The sequence below is a fragment of the Felis catus genome, chromosome B3 (genome assembly GCF_018350175.1).
Source record: "Felis catus isolate Fca126 chromosome B3, F.catus_Fca126_mat1.0, whole genome shotgun sequence".
NCBI classification, from domain to species: domain Eukaryota; kingdom Metazoa; phylum Chordata; class Mammalia; order Carnivora; family Felidae; genus Felis; species Felis catus.
Window position 1 is genome coordinate 19,417,830 of NC_058373.1, and position 16,585 is coordinate 19,434,414.

A 16,585-nucleotide genomic window follows, 5' to 3' on the forward strand; every position below is an offset into this window, starting at 1 on the left:
CATACTATGGCCTCATGTTGGCCCAGAATAGCAGGACTGGGAAAGCAATCCCACCTTCCAGGGGTGAGGTGCCATGAGCGTCTGCCCCACAAGACTCTCCCACTCCCACTCTGGACAGGGCTCCCACACGTGTCCCCACAACGCCCAAAAGCCCACCGGTTCCGCCCTGCCCTCCAGAAATATGTCCACCAGTCATGAGCGGACCAGGTCCACCTCTGTCGTGTGGTAAGAAGAGGCTCACACAGGCCCACGTGCCCAAGCAAGCATGTGGTTGTCATTTGTGTAAATGAATTGTTTCAAATGCTACCAATCTAGTTCACACACGTCTCACACCGCCCATTCCCCACCAGGACACACAAAGCCGGTGGTTCTTTGTGGGAGGGACCTCAGGGCTGGACGGTTAGAGGAGGAGGAAGGCTCCATTTCCCCCCTTTGTGCAGCATTGTGATCTCTCCCCCCTTCCAACCATCTCCACGTATTCTTCATTTCTAGATACTGTTAACAAGGGATATCTGGTTTGTGGGGTTATGGGTCATTTCAATACTTCTCTATATTTAAAATAAAGCAATGCATACTAAGTATAAATAAAGTAACAATGAAACAAAGCGTATCTCAAGTAGAAGGCCTTCAGAGGTTTAAGGGAAGAAGCAATTACTTCCAGGTCATGGGTATGGATGGGCCACAAGGTCACAGCCAATGCAGTGACAGGTAGGCAGGTCAGCTGGACATTCCACTGGGAGGAACGCATACAGACGGGGCACCATGCACTAACAGCAAGGCTGGGGACAGCGTAGGACACAGACAAGAGGGCTCAACGTGTCAGGGTACCGCTGGGAAGAGATCCAGATGCACTCGAGGGGCTGGAGTGAGGGAGACATTATCACATGACCATGGAATGAAGTCCAGCTGGGTCACATCTATGCTGGAAGGGTCCAGGGTGAACCCAGAGTGGTCAGGGCGAGAGTTTCAGTTGGCTCCTGGAGAATGAGTCCGGGTGGCCAGCGGAGTGGTGTGCAGAGAGAGCTCCAGACAGAGGCCAGAGCAGGAAAGAGACTGATGACCCCACAAACTTAGAGCCCAGTTTGGCTGGAGGCTCCTGAGGAGGGGGCTCACAGAGTCTTCTCCCAGGCAGGAAGACACTAAAGCTGCTGATTGAGAAGAGGGATCCTGGCGGGATACACGAGGAGAGGCCAGGAGGAGAGTGAACCAGGAGGCCAGTGAGCACAGAGTCTGGGCATGGCACCACCAAAGAGGGAACCAGAAGGAAGGGGTCCAGCAGCATTCCTAAAGACTGAATCTCGAGGAAGGGAGGGCAGCACCTCCGTAAACATCCACACGACATCAGGAAGTGGAATAGACGAGCACGAGTGGGAGTAGGAAGGAAACGGTGAACTTGAACAAAGCGTCACCAAGACACTGGATGGACATTCAAGCTTGAGAAGGAAACTGCTCATACCCCGTCCTAAATCCCTCTAGTTAGCTAGTATGATGGAGAACTTACTTTGTCATCAGGACGCATACTGTGCCCTTCCTTACTGAAGAATAAAAACATCTGTGCTTTTTTTCCAAAGGAAAACTAAACATCCCCACAAAGTAAATGACAATTAGGCTGAATGGCAGCAATCCCTCCCGAGAGCACAATGTTATTATACTGGGTCTTAACTGTCATTACACGGTAAGTACCTGTCCCGGACTGGAAGTGGCATCCACACAGCTTGCTCCCTTGGCATCAAAGATCTAAACTTTTTTTGATTCTTGGATTATAGAGCAACCATACACAATTTATCCTGTAGTTAGATCTAGCCTAAAACCCCGAGAACGTTTGTGCACACAGTAGCACGTGGGCACTGGTTAAAATGCAGATTCCAATGGGCGCAGTCAGTCCAATATGGGGCCAGGAAGGTGCATCCGTACCAGGAAGCCAGATGGGGCATGGAGTGGGTTGGAAGACCCTTGTTCTAGAGAACAGAGAATGGACAAGCTGAAGAGGAACAAAGGACAGATTCACTGGAGGGAGGTGGGGGGAGAGGAAGAGGCACCTGAAAGTTTCATTTCACTCCCAAACTGCATTCTACATAAATATTCCCCCTGAAATAACTTGAAAAACTTTATAAATCAGTGTTTCAGTTTTTTACTCTCCAAATGTTATACAATTCTTTAGCTAAAACAGGAGTAATGAGACAAAATGGTCCTGAAAAGTACAATAGAAAAATACTGTTGACTGGTTTATTTTCCCGAATGAGCAACAGACTATTTACAAATAAGCAGATCTCCAACGATGTGTATTAAAATGGCAAGTCTATTACTGTTTGAAATCTAAATGAAAAAGAAAATTTATTAAGGCACATTTGATCTGTGAGTTTTTAAAACAAACGAACTTTCTGGTGTAATGACAGATTTCACTTTTGTCCCCAAAACATGTGAGCACCAAAATTGTCAAAGAACACTTAATATTTAGTAAAACAGTAAGGAATGTAAAAATTGAGGAGGGAAAAGCATTTTCAAAAGGAAATCTTTGGAGATCAGTTTACTGCAAATAAAATAACACTAAACACACTCCTGATACACATAAATACTAATAGCTAAACAGGTACTTGAGAAATGGCCGAGCTCTAAACAATGGATATTAAATAAATTAAAGGTATTTCAGATACAAAGAATAAAACAAAACAGTAATTAAAGATTGAAACAGCCAACTCCACCGATGTAACACAGACAGGATGAACAAAACCAAAATACATTTTCCCCCAATGCTTTCATTAGGGCGGGTTTTTGTTTCTGTTTTAGCTTGTGTACATTAGATTTATTACAATAATTCTTCTTTGCCATTCCAAATATTAATAGTGTACCCTTTAAAGATGAGAAAAAACAAAAAACAAAAAACCAAATCCTTCTTGGAATTTAATGCCAGGTCCATTAAGCCACACAAATTACGACGACAGCCATTCATCTTACTGTGCCTTTGTCCCCTTGCTTTTAAAACAACTCCGTGACCACAATGAGCACAAGTTGGGGGAAAGAATCAACTTTGGAAAGCTCTCCCGACAATGATGATACAGCTTATTATCACATTTCCTTATTTTACAATTAGAACATGAAATGGCTTAAAAAAAAAAAAAAAAACGCCATTGAAAAAAAAAAGACAAAAGGTCGAATCTGTGCAACATTACCAGTTACAACAAAACATGTACCAGAGTTACAGTGTTCTGTTACATTAATACTTTGCAGGAACGTTCATGGTTTCTACCATAGGACCACAGCAAAGGGGTCTGAAAAGAAACGCATAAAACACAACGAAACACTACAAGAAAGTTCTGTCCATCAGGTACATTTCAAGTCATTATCAAGCAGGCCTGCTACATGACGTTCAGCAAGAAAATGTGCTCAAAGGCAAACATGATCACATTTTTGTTCAAAAAGCTCAATCATCAAGGAGTCCTTTGTAAGAAAAGCATGTGTAAAATATATCCTTGTATGGACTTCGAAAACGGATCATACAAAAAATTTTTGAAAAATAAATTAGATAATTAAAAACGTCTCTTCCAGCAAAGCTGGACCTTAGGCTGTCCTCACTGAGCCACTGTTATTGCTGTTTTTACTGTAACTTGGGTCGTTTTTTTCCAGCCACATTTCAGCCAGCTGCTGTGTGGACCCATATGTGGATGCTTTGGACCCCAAGCACATTTTGTACTGTTTGGGATCGAGATTGGGATCACAGAAGACAGGATGGTGGACGTGGACTACTCCCACTTCTTGGCTCCTAAATGTCTTCAAACCTGCCTGGACAACCTTGTTGAAAAGGTCCACATCCTCGAGCCCCCAGCCCTGGATGGAAACATCAAAGCCGCCTACTCGGACAAGATCTCCCTTGTAAATGCAAGTAATGCCAAACCCATAGTTTCTCCAGAAGCCAGTTTTCTGAGTGAAGGCAAAATGGTTATCACTGGGAACTTTCCCACTATAAACAATCTTTGGATCGTACTGGCTAAAGATGATTGGAAAATATATCTGTTGGCCCAGAACTGTGTTTGCTCGACATCGTTGGAGGAATTCTGTAGTAAACACGAGGTCAACGTCACAGAAAAAGAGCAGAGACTCGTTACTGAACTGGGAAGACCCTACTTCAAGGGCCAGAGCTCTTGAAAACTCTCCAGACACAGGCAAAATCTGCATGTCAGCTTTAGGGTACTTAATGCGATAATCTCTCATGAGTTCAACTTGTTTGGCCTTGTCAGGGTTCGAGTCAGAATTGAAAAGCAGAACCACGAGCTTGACGTTCTGATTGGGAATGAGACACGTCTTCTCGAAGTTTCCCATGAATCTCACAAACATGTCGAAACGCCCAGACAATGGAATCAATATATTTATCTTTTTCTCTTTGGGTTCTTTGTGCTCGTTCTTTGATCCAGGGAGCTGAAAGGGAACAAGTTTCTTCAGGGAATTTGAGAGAAAGGACAAGGATCCGGATTCCTGATTGATTTTGTTGGCCAATTCCTTTGCATCCAGTTCCTCGTGCTCCACAAACTGGATCTTGCTGAAGGTCTGCTGTAAATATGCGTGTCGCCGGACGGGAACAGTCATTTTTTTCCCTTTGTGCTTTTTGTACAGAAGGAGCAGGTCCAGGATGTATTCAGCCCCATACATGGGGTTCACCCGGCGGTAGCCATACTGTATCTCCTTGAAGTCAATAATGCGTCCTCTGGTCTTGGCATTGGCATTGATCATCTCCATGACCTGCATGACAATGTCATCCAGGGCCTCCCTCTGAGCGGAGTCCATCCCTCTCCGAGGCGGCTGGCCCTCAGCCGCAGAATACAAGTATTTCCCAGTCAGAAACTCCCACTCCAGGATCTCCTCCCGCTGGCGGGGCTGAAACCTCATGAAGGAAGGTGGGATTCCCAGCTGGAGGTCTTCTTTGTGAATCTCCGTGTTGCTGTATCTGCCCATCAGGACGATCTCTCGGTGGAGCTGGATGGTGCGGTGGCGAAGCTCGGCTATCTTGCGGCTGAGCATGTAGCTGTGGAGCCGGTACTGGTAGGGTGGGTTTTTGTTGGGGTGCAGGGTGATGGCTCGGTGAATTTTACTATTATGGAGATCTCTAATGTACCCCTTTTTGTTCTGTTCGTAATTCTCATAAAAAAGCTGCTGCATCTGTTAAGGAAAAAAAAAAAAAAGATGATGGCTAGGTTAGTATCACGTGACTCTGTCCCTCTAGTCTCGCATTTCCTTACACACCTGCAAAGTCTTCAAAAAAATCTAAATATTTGAAACCTTTCCAAATGAGCCACCACAGCATACCAGAAGCCTTAGGTAAAGCCCAATCTCCAGCAGTCCAATGGGATGAAATGAGTAAGAAATATGAACTGCATCAAGAAATAAGCCTTCATCAATAACCAGAGTTGGCCAATATAATTCTGAAGGCAAACCGAATTTTAAGAAAGTTTTCCTATAGAAAAGGTGTAATCTTCAGATCACAGTCAGCATACCTGGAAGAGAATGTCACCCTGGGTCCCCACCAAGCCCATGTAAGGGACCCAAGAGCCGAGGTCCCCCCTCCTGAAGACTGGCCCCCAGTGGGAGCTGCTACCCAGCTGGAAGAGCAGACCCTACAGCTAGAAGTGCCCGAATCGATGGTGTAAAGAGAAAAACTCCAGGAGCGGGACCTGACACAGGACTAACACTGCTTCCAGGGAGCTGAAGACAAGGAAAGGGGAGGAGGCCTGCCGTCTGGAAGGGCATGCTGCAGGCGAAGCCAAGGTTCTGCAAGGTCACTGGAAGTGAGCACTGTGACTTGCTTGTTCCTAGTGTCAAGTGCACCTCCCCACGGCCTCTGTGCAGGCAGGAGAGGGTCTGCTCACTCAGCACCGGGGCTCCAGCACTGGCACAGGGCAGCCCACGGCGGGCTCAGAATGTCCAGCTAAAAGGCAGGCAACCCAAACGGGCCCATTATTCCACCAACTCGTCCCCTGTCCTGGGACACTGGCTTGGGGGGAGCAGGGGGGACAAAGGTTTGAGGTCCATCAGCCCAAATGCGGCATGTTCCTTAAGTCAGATAGAGAATATACTTAATTCCCCTGAACATCCGAGCGGTGAGATGATGAGTATCTACAAAGCCTTCTGGAACAAAGAATAAAAATCTGCAAAAACCATTCAATAATATTGAAGTTGGTATGTGATAAATTAGTCCTGTTTCATTTGTGGGTCATTTTGGGGTTTTGTTCATATTGCTAAATACCAACGCTTGATAGGGTGATATGTATGTGAACCAAGCAGTTTATGTGCCTTTGGAAAGTCTTTTTTTTTTTTTCTGAGACATGGCAATCAATGTAACAGTAAAATATGGGTTAGCATTTTTACATCCGGTTTTCTTCTTCGATATGATACTACAAACTACCAATAAATAAAGCCAATAAGAAAGAAAAAAAAGGGGAAATACTTCCTCAGAATGGTGAGAGAGATAGAAACAGAGAGAGAAAGACAGAGAGGAAGAGGGGGCAAAGAATACAGGCCAGGTTCTGAGCAAGGCCTCCACCCACATTCACTCCCTCACTCAATTCTCAGGGAGCCATGAGTCTGGCAAATGCTGACCTTCTCAAACTCGGCCCTTTGCTCTCCTGGACGCCTGTGAGGTCCGTTCGCAGAGCAGGACTTAGCCTGGAATAAGACAACATCTCGGAAGTGCCCTGTTTCCAACTTTCTTCCCACAAGGCCTGTGATCGACATGTGACCTGGGTGCGTGGGATCAGCCACTGAGGTAGTTCCCAAATTCTAAATTAATTAGAAAAAGCAGTCAGGTGTCAAAGAAGCTAGAAGGCAGGCAGAGCGTCCCAAACCTGGGAGAGCATCCCCGCCGTTGTGGTGTGCCAGGAGGCGCTGGGCGCACGCAGGGTGCTCCCTGACAGGCCTGCAGGGCCCCTGTAGTTTCTGCTCCCAGGGGATAGCATACAACACAGGCACTCACTGATGTGCGACTTTACACACGTCTTCTGTTATTTACCAGGCAATGCGGGAGAGCAAAACTCCAATGCTGGACTCAAACGGCCAGAAGCAAGGCTGCAGTCCGGGATGTGCTTAGGGAAAGCAGGGCGCCTGGACTCCCCTTACCCCTGCGGGCCCCAACAGCAGCCCGGAGGCCCTTCCTCCAGTTATCTGAGTCCTGCCGCCTCCCCCCTCCCCTGAGGATGCCACCTGGGTGCGGGGAAGCTCCGGAAAGGACACAGCGGTGCCCCCACCCCCACGGCAAAGGAATCAGCAATGGCCCAGGGCTCCATGCCTGCGGACTAATAAAACAACTACTGTATGAGAGACGGAAGGCTATGTAATAATTTATATGTATTTGTTATGATGACATAGTATTTTCATTTTGTCCATTTAAAATTTTTAACAGTGGGCACGAAGAACCATGGCTTGTTTTAAAGGTCTCTCCATTTGCAACAATGTAAACACAATGAACCATACAAGCTGCTTTCCAAAATTAGGTCAGAAGAGCCTGAAGCCGGTAGTGCTCCTCCCCCCTCCGGCCCTTGCCCCCTGCAGACAGCTAGTGCTGCCCAGCCCACCTCCCCGGGGTCTCAGGCCTTCTCTTCTCTCTCCAGGCTGGGCTATGCCTCCTCAGGGCTTCCCAATGGGGCTCCCTGCAGAATTCTGTTCTCTTTCCCTCAGGACCATTTTGACACAGTAGCAAAAATGGTCTTAAAATACAAATCAGAGGCTTATGGCTAAAAATGAAGTCCTAGAACCCACATGGTTCTTTCCAAATTATCTCTTCAAAGAGAAGAAAGAAGTAAGAAAGGAATAAACCCACAAGGACCAAGAGAATGGGAGAGGAAACACAGTAGGTAAGAGATGCCCCCAAATGCTGAGGACATGAAAAGGGAGCCAAGGAAGATGGCAGCTAACGGCCTGCTCTAAACGGTAAGCCAATGTGCCCTTCAGAACCCCAGGAAAGGTGCTGTGAAAGGCAGGGGTGAGGCCCAGTGCTGGACCCAGCGAAACCATAGGCACATGGAGGGAGGAGAGCGCTGGCAGATGTCCAGCATCTTCAAAGACATGCTCCAGGTTACTCTGCCATTTAGATGATGGGGGTGTTGCCCAAATTCATGTAGGACTGCCCACCAACTGTACCAGAATCGGGATGCGCGAGGAGCAAGTATTGTAGGTTTCTTAACACGGTCATCATTTACAGTAGTTGTTCCAGAAGAGATCTGTCTACAGGCTCCTTCCCTCACTCCTCTAGGACTTAGTTCACTGAACAGCTGGGCAGGGATGAAAGCAAGGCTGACAGCTGGAGGGAAATGAACGTCTAAAGAGCAGGGCTCCCAGCCCTTTCCTCAACTGAGTCTCAGAGCACTCACCCTCCACTCTCCATTCCCAGTAGGAGACTGGAAGAGTCTTTTCTGCATCAATTAAACATTCCCATAGATTATCTGGAGTCCTCCTGCAAAAGGGATCGCCCAAGGCCAGATCACTACAGCTATGACACTAGTTTAAGGAATCTTGCCTACAGGGCTTTCAGTTAGCTTCTTCAATGCCTGAGTCTTCCTTGATCATCAACAGCCAGGGACCATCAGGCAGCTGAAGGAGGGTTCCAACAGGAAAGATGGAGACAGAACACAGAAACAGAAGATTGCCAGAAAGAGAAACAATGCAGTGAACAGAAGAGAAACTCAACAACGGAAACAAAAAACAAACCTGTAGCACATTCACACAGAAGACAAGGCACTCGTGCAACAAAAACTGAATACTGTAAAAAAAAAAAAAAAAAAAAATCAGAAAAACCAAAAAAGCTCTTGAAAATAAACATAAAATAGCCAAAGAAAAAAAAGGAGAGTCTGAGGATAAAGCTGAAGGACATCTCAGAAAAGAGAGATGAAAACAAAACCAGGAAACAGAAAAGTATTCATTCCAAAAAGAGAAAAGCACATGAGGGAGAGAGTAACAATACAGAAAATGGGCTCAGAATTAAAGACACAGTTGCTGAATTAAACCCCAACTACCTAGTACTAAGAGTAGAAACTCGGAACACCACAGATAGAGCAATCTGAAAAACTTCCAAAGAGGAGGAAAAGGGCCATGTATAAATTGACCAGAAACTAGAGTGCTCTGTCCTGACTGGAAGAGAAAGACCAATGCCTTGTTAAAAGCAGGGGGGGAGTGAAAGTTATTCTCAATGGAGAATTCTCTTCCCAACCAAACGACCCATCAAGTAGGAGGGTAGAAGAGAGATTTTCAGACATTCAAGGACGGTTTTACCTCGTACTCATTCCATCCCAGCTATGAAAGGATGTGCCCTTCTAGAGTGAGGGAATACATCTAGAAAGATGATCACATAGGATCCTGGAAACAAAAGGTACAACAGAGAAGAAAGCAAAGACAGCCCCAGAAAGACAGTGCAAGTAAGCCCCATAAGAAGAGTGCAATGGACTGGATGTCTGCGGACTCCCAATTCACCCCAACTGACATGCTGAAGCGCTCTCAATGTGATGTTATCTGGAGGGCGCCTCTGGAAGGTGACTGAGTTTAGATGAAGTCATGAGGATGAGGCCCCTGCGGTGGGATGGGGGCCTGTATAAGGGGGTGAAGGGACCAGAGCACTCAGTCCCCACCAAGACGGTACACAAGAAAGCAGGTCTGCAAACCAGGCAGACGGTCGTCACCAGAACCTGACCATGCAGATACCTTTATCTCAGACCTCCAGCCTCCAGAACTGTGAGAAATACATTTCTGCTGTTTAAACCACCCAGTTGACAGTGTTTTTGCTCTGGCAGCCAGGACAGACTTGAGACAAAGAGTTCTAGAGCAGACTGGGGGAACTGGTATCCAGACATTCACTACATCTCCAGAGTCTGGCTCACACTGGACACAAGACGCTCAGCAGGTATTTGGTGAATTTATGATAAACAGGAAAGTCTTTACGCACAGCAGGTATCAAGATACTGTGGCATGATTTAATGCAGAAGAACACAGATGACGAGGGCTGACAGACATGAGATCCTCAGTAACTAACGATGAGGGATAAGCCTGAGGTCCCTCTGGCTAGAATATATTTTGGAATGTAAAAATCAGCAGTGTATTTTGAGGAAAAATAAGTACCCTTCCAGACAAAGGATGTAGTTGTTATTTGTCCTTTACTCCCTGAGTCCATGACTACACATTTTATTCTTGGCTATCAAAACCCTGTGCATGGAGAGTGATCTCCAAAGGGAGTCCTCTGTGCAGTGCATGGTCTGCTGCACATGACTGCTGCTTCTTACAGGCTCACCAGGACATCACATCCCCGAACACTTTCAGGACTACATTGCTCAACATCTTTTAGAGGCCGTCTGCGGCTATGACTTTCATAGTGTCGGACGTCTCGGCAAGCTTCACCCAAAACAGAGTATGTGTGCTAAAGGCATAAACACAAAGAAAATTCTTGACATTTGACTAACGGGCTTATGGAAGCCTTAAAATCCCCAGGAACGATTACAGACTGAGAATGTGAACTTAGAGGAAAGTTGTAGGTATCTTCTGACTAACCTCTAAAAATCTGAATGAAAGGAATGTTATGTTATATCCTTTTTTCTTTTTAAATGAAGAAATCTTTTACAAGACAGAGATCGCGTGAGCGTGTGTGTTCGGGGGAACAGTACTTATTTTGTTACAAATGAGGCCAAGTCTATGCCCAGACTAGCTCGTGCTCTCCCCTCCTGTATCACCCCCAAAGGATTTACTTAGCACACTAATATTACTACAAAATAAACATTTTAGACAAAGAAGCCACCCACCTGACAGACTGGATGGAAAAGACACCTGCTATGATCCTAAGAAAAATCTAAATAAATAGCTCCTTGTCTAAAAGAGCAAATGTGGACATAAGTACTTTACAGGTGAGCAGACAGAATGTCTACAGGTGAGGCCATGCACCTCCACAGAAGGGTACTGATGCTGATACTAAGACCCTGCCCAAATCGGCTTCTAGTGGCACCTTTTGTTCATTCAGCACATTTAACAAATGCCATCAACTTCTATACAAAGCCTTGTTACAAAATGGCTTCGGAGGAAAGGTAAGGAAAAAGGTTGTGAGTGCGCAACACCACCCCCCTCCATCTATCCCCTTCCACTTTTACCCCGTCACCTTTTCCACCTGTTCACATCAAGTGATCTTAGTGCTTTTGGATCTCATGTCTGCCTTTGTAGTATTTTAGGCATTTGCTTTTGCTCTGGGGATCCCTTGCAAAGAAAGTTCTCCTCAAATTATCTTTGTTTTTATCTTCACTAGTTCCTAGTTTCGTGCTGTCATTTGGGTTTTGCCTTTAAAGATGCCTGGTTGCATTTAAGAATGCTGCAGGTGAGATGAAATCAAGCCATTTTGCTCTGGGGCACTTGAATGAGGAACAGTTGGATCATTAAGGTGAACATCTATACCTTCTATTATGCATTGTCCCTCTTTTCCTCAAATTATGGCTAACGTGCTGTTCACTACAATGTTCCCCACTAAGCAGATAAGAGGCAGGTACCATTTAATTTCTGGACTCCAGGCAATTGCCTAGATTCAACAGGAATGAAGTCCTCTACCTTTAAGAGGTATAATTACGTGACTAAAGTAAGTGTTTAGCAATTTAGTGGTAATAGAAATAAACTACTATTTCTCTGTGAGAAAGTTCAGAATGTAACAATTTAAAATAAACACTCAGAAATAAGACTATATGGAGACATTTATCGCTTTTATGCTACTAGTGAGTTGTAAGACCTTGGAGGAGTCACTTGAATTTGTTGGGTCTCAAAGTTTTTTTATTGAATGTCTATATCGTACTAAAGGTTCCTTCAGTGTGAAGAATTCTAAGATGGGATCTACGTGCTAGTTTCATAACCAATCACATAGGATTCTAAAGTCATGCTGTGATGTTCTACCTATCCATCCTGATATGGTTGAAGATACAGCATTAGAAACGTTACAAGGTTCTACCTTCACTGAGTCAAACTGTTTGGAGCATTAAAAGATACCACTACATCCCAGTTAACTGCTTCCGTCTTATAAAAGCAAACCTCCAATTCTTCTTTTTTTTTTTTAACGGTTACTTACTTACTTACTTATTTGGGGGGGGGGGGTGCGAGGAAGGGGCAGAGTTAAAGAGACAGAGAATCTTAAGCAGTCTCCACACTCAGCACAAAGCCCAACATGGGACTCAGACTTACAACCATGAGATCATGCCATGAGCCGAAATCAAGAGTCAGAGGCTTAACTGACTGAGCCATCCAGGGGCCCTGCAAACCTCCAATTCTGCTATAAAAATAGTTAAGGATAGGAGATTCATAACAGGTCATTGTAGTAATTCCATGCGGCAACAAATATGTAGTTTGTTTGTTACAAAGCATTCAAATTTAAATTTTAAGAAAACTTCATTATTATGCAGTATAGTTCAATAATCTGTCACTTGGCACATTCCTTCCAAGAATATTACATAATGGGAAGTTAAAAAGTACTGCAGGAGAAAACACAAATCTGGCATTCAGGTTTCTTTTATAATCACAAGGTCATTTCTTGCATAAAAAACAAGGAAGAAAGCCTTTTTAAAACACATACAGCACCACTGATGGTTTAATTTCCAGTGTCCATAATACAGCTCTTAAGCTTTGTTCTATAAAGTGTCCCCATAACCTTGGACTCCGGAAAAGCCATCTCCTGTACTGTGAGATGTTTCAGAACTGTGACTCATTCTATGGTAAATCTGAGAGGGGCTAACAAATATCAAGGTCACGCTATTCCCAGGAACTTCTAGCCCAGCTGGGAACACCCATCAACTACCCACATCTAATCTTCAGTTAACAAATACCGACTGCTACAGTCTTCATTAGCAAATGTCCTTGGCATCCTCTGCAAGGAAGGCCAACATTCTCATTAAGTCACGGTTCTCCCCATTAACTGTTTACATTAGTGTCCATCATTAAATATGTATTTCAGCTGCATCAACAGACTATCACTGCTCCAGATCGATGGATATTTCTTCATTCTGATTTATGCAGCATTTCAATTCTTTGCAGAGATTTTTTCTTATCCTTTTCTGCTGAAAAACGTTTCAAAGAAAATATGGGTTGCCTAAATGTCAGGAGATCATAACTGGTAATAGTTTCAAAATCATCTCATTCACAGTTTTAAATATTTAAATTAACATTCCCATATACCTATAGGTAGGGTTTTTCCAGAGAACTTACTGGCTGAAGCAGGACCTTTAGAGATGAAAGAGAAAATCTGTTAATAAATTAGGCCAAGATCACTGGCGTAAACTGGCCTGTCCATGGCTCTCGGGACATATGGTCACTCCACATGCCCCTATTAGGTCTCTCTCCTAATGCGTTTGTATAGGCTTTGCCAATTTGCATTCAATTAATAAGTTCAAGGATTAGGTGCTTTGTATTTTAAAGAGTTCATTTAAAAAAGCAAATTTTTTCATGGGAATTATGCTGGGCCTCTAGTGGTAAAAAAAAAAAAAGAAAAATAATAAGAGCTGTATGTTTGTGTCTTGATCCATTAGTGCCAAAATCTGAAATCTAAATACCTTTTTGAGAAGTCTGACGCATTTCAAAAGACCTGAGAACTCAGCTTGGCAAACTATTATGAAAGCTGTCCGTAGTAAGGTAATACTTCTACATAAAACAATAAGCAAAGTGATCAAACTGAAATCAATAGAGTCTGCGGGTGAACATTTCGTGGTTTGAATAGTCAACAGCGGCAGTGGAAAGAGAACGCCTTTATCTGCAGTCAGAAAACTATCTAAACTTCCATCTCTGCTCTTTACTAACGTTTGACCTATGGGAGTCAATTAAGCTTTCCGGGCACTGCCTTTCCCCACCCCACCCCCTACCATAGATAAAGAAGCAAATGTGGCAGCATTATGAAGAATGAATGTATGCACAATTATCTTCAAAAGAACAAAGTCTTGTGCAAATGTGGCACCAAATACTTACTGAACACATTAAAGGCACCCTCTGAGGCAGGGAAAATCTAAAAGGTCAAGTACAAAGAAAAGATAAGCTTGCACACAAAGATAAAGCACACAGTGGGCAGCACTACCACCTGGGCCCTCAGCCTGCTCTTAAGGAAGTGTATGAAGGGCTCTCCCTCTGTATAGGTGTTTCTCTAAAACCTGACTCACAGCAGGTGCCCGGGTCCAGTCACCGTTGGCCACCAGGTGGCCACCACATACGCGTCCCCTCACAGTGCTCCTTCCTAACGCTAGTCCCTTTGTGGCCACATACAGCTCTCACCCTGGAGCAAATAACCATAGGAAAAGCAACTTAAGCTATAGCCTAAGGGATCGCCAAAAAACAAACAAAAACAGAAATAAAACTAAAAACAATCTTACGGGGCAATATTGGGGAAGTGCACCAGGTTAGGGAAGTTGGAGGACAGGGACACATAGGAACACAGGCCCAGTGGGTTCAGATCTGATTTTTTTACAGAAAAGGTAGAAATATGGCTATTTTTGTATAAGTTTCCTACTTTTTATTTTTTTTATGTTTGTTTATTTTTGAAAGAGAGAGAGAAAGAGTGTGAGTAGGGGAGAGGCAGAGAGAGAGAGACAGAATCCGAAGCAGGCTCCAGGCTCTGAGCTGTCAGCACAGAGCCTGACATGAGACTCAAACTCACGAAATGTGAGATCATGACTGGAGCCGAAGTCGGATGCTCAACCAACTGAGCCACCTAGGTGCCCATAAAGTTTCCTAATTTTTAAATGTTAGCCACCAATTCAAATTTTAGAATGAGAGACAGAGAAATATGAGCCCAAATGAACCCATTTGTATGGGTTCATTGTATGAGCCCATTTGTATGGGTTCATTGTATGAGCCCATTTGTATCCCAAATGTGGCATACAAGTTCATTTCCTTCTAGGATTTTTTGAAGTCAAGATTCCTGATTTGTTGTGGAATGTGGAATCTCATTCTAAATAAAGACATTTTAAGCCATTTTAACTTGCCACATTTATCAAGTAATATCTTACACACACACACACACACACACACACACACACACACACACCCCTAAAGATCCAAGCAGGCTTTGAATGATGAAGGTCCAGGAGCACCTGGGTGGCACAGTCGGTTAAGCATCTGACTTCGGCTCAGGTATGAACTCACACTCTCTCTCTCTCTCTTAAAAATAAAGATTAAAACAAAATTTTTTTTAATGATGAAAGTCTAATGAGTTAGGACAACCCAGTGGAGTTGCAGTCACAAGATGAGGCCACCAGAGGAGGACAGCAAGGCCAGTGGAGGGGGAGCAAGAGCACAGCCCAATTCCTGTTCACTCCAGCCTTTTGAAAGTACAGCTTCTGCTTGAGAACCTGATGGTAGATATCATGGCTTTGTTTCACACATTCAAGTCAGTATTTCTGTCACACGGTGGTGAGGGAGTCTGCATGGGGACTCCCAGACTTAATCCTGCAATTAATCCCATGTAAATCTGAGAAGGGGCTCTTACTCTGCAATTACAAAGGGTTGAGTTCCTACAGTTGTCTTTAAGAAATGGGGAAAGGGGAAGGAAAGGGAGTGTTTCCGGGGGGAAGGGGGGAGCTCTTAAATTCTACAGTATCAGATTTCTAGAGAAGTGATACAAATAAACATTTTCTAAACATAGGCAACCAACAAAGGAGCAAAGGCAATATAAGCTGAAGCAAAGATAGTCTTTTCAGCAAATGTTGCCAGAGCAACTGAACACTCACAAGAAAAAACAAACAAACAAAAATCAATCTGGACATCGACTTTACACCCTTCACAGAAATTAACTCAAGACAGACCACAGACCTGAATGTAAAAACACAAAACTATAAAAGTCCTTGGAGATAACAGGAGGCAACACAGAGAACCCTGGGTATGGAGATGACGTTTTAATACAGCACCAAAGGTGATCCATGAGAGGAATAATTGAGGAGCCGGACTTCATCAAAATTAAAAAACCTCTCTGCAAAAGACAATGTCAAAAGAATGAGAAGAAAATCCAGAGGCTGGGAGAAAATGTTTGCAAAAAACATATCTGATAAAGGACAAGTGTCCAAAATATACAAAGAACTTTCAAAACTCCCCAAAGAAGATATGCAGATGACCAATAAGCATGTGAAAAGATGTTTAACATCGTATGACATTAGAGAAATGCAAAATAAAATGAGATACCACCACAGACCTATTAAAATGGACAAAATCCAAAATACTGGTAACATCAACTGCTGGCAAGCATATGGATCAATAGACCCTCTCATGGGGCGTCTCGGTGGCTCAGGTTTTGGCTCAGGTCATGATCTCATGGTTTCATGAGTTTGAGCCCCACATTAGGCTCTGTGCTGACGATGCGGACCCTCTTAGAATTCTCTCTCTCCCTCACTCTCTACCCCCCTCCCCCGCTCATGCTGTCTTTGTCTCTCTCAAAATAAATAAATAAAACTTAAAAAAATAAAAAATAAAAAAATATAGGATCTCTCGTTCATGGATAGTGGGAACACAAAATGGCACAGCCTCTAAAGACATTTGGCAGTTTCTTACAAAATTAAACGTACCCTTAACTGTTAGATCTAGCAATTAACATTCCTTGGTATTTAACCAACTGAATCAA

The 16,585-nt window shown here is 44.0% G+C and overlaps 1 protein-coding gene across 2 annotated transcripts in view; it reads right to left on the reverse strand.

Annotated features, from left to right (window-relative positions):
• Positions 1-2,115: 2,115 nt before the first annotated feature.
• Positions 2,116-16,585, reverse strand: part of CHSY1 (chondroitin sulfate synthase 1) — a 70,931-nt gene continuing 56,461 nt past the window's right edge. Inside the window, exons 3-4 of one of the 2 annotated variants that reach the window (XM_045058900.1) lie at positions 6,589-6,768; positions 2,116-5,151 (exon numbers count right to left, since the gene is read on the reverse strand). In XM_045058900.1, coding sequence (XP_044914835.1) covers positions 3,559-5,151; positions 6,589-6,768 — 1,773 coding nt within the window. In that variant the 3' untranslated portion in view covers positions 2,116-3,558. The remainder of the gene's footprint in view (positions 5,152-6,588; positions 6,769-16,585) is intronic. The other variant, XM_019831944.3, reaches the window with a different exon arrangement.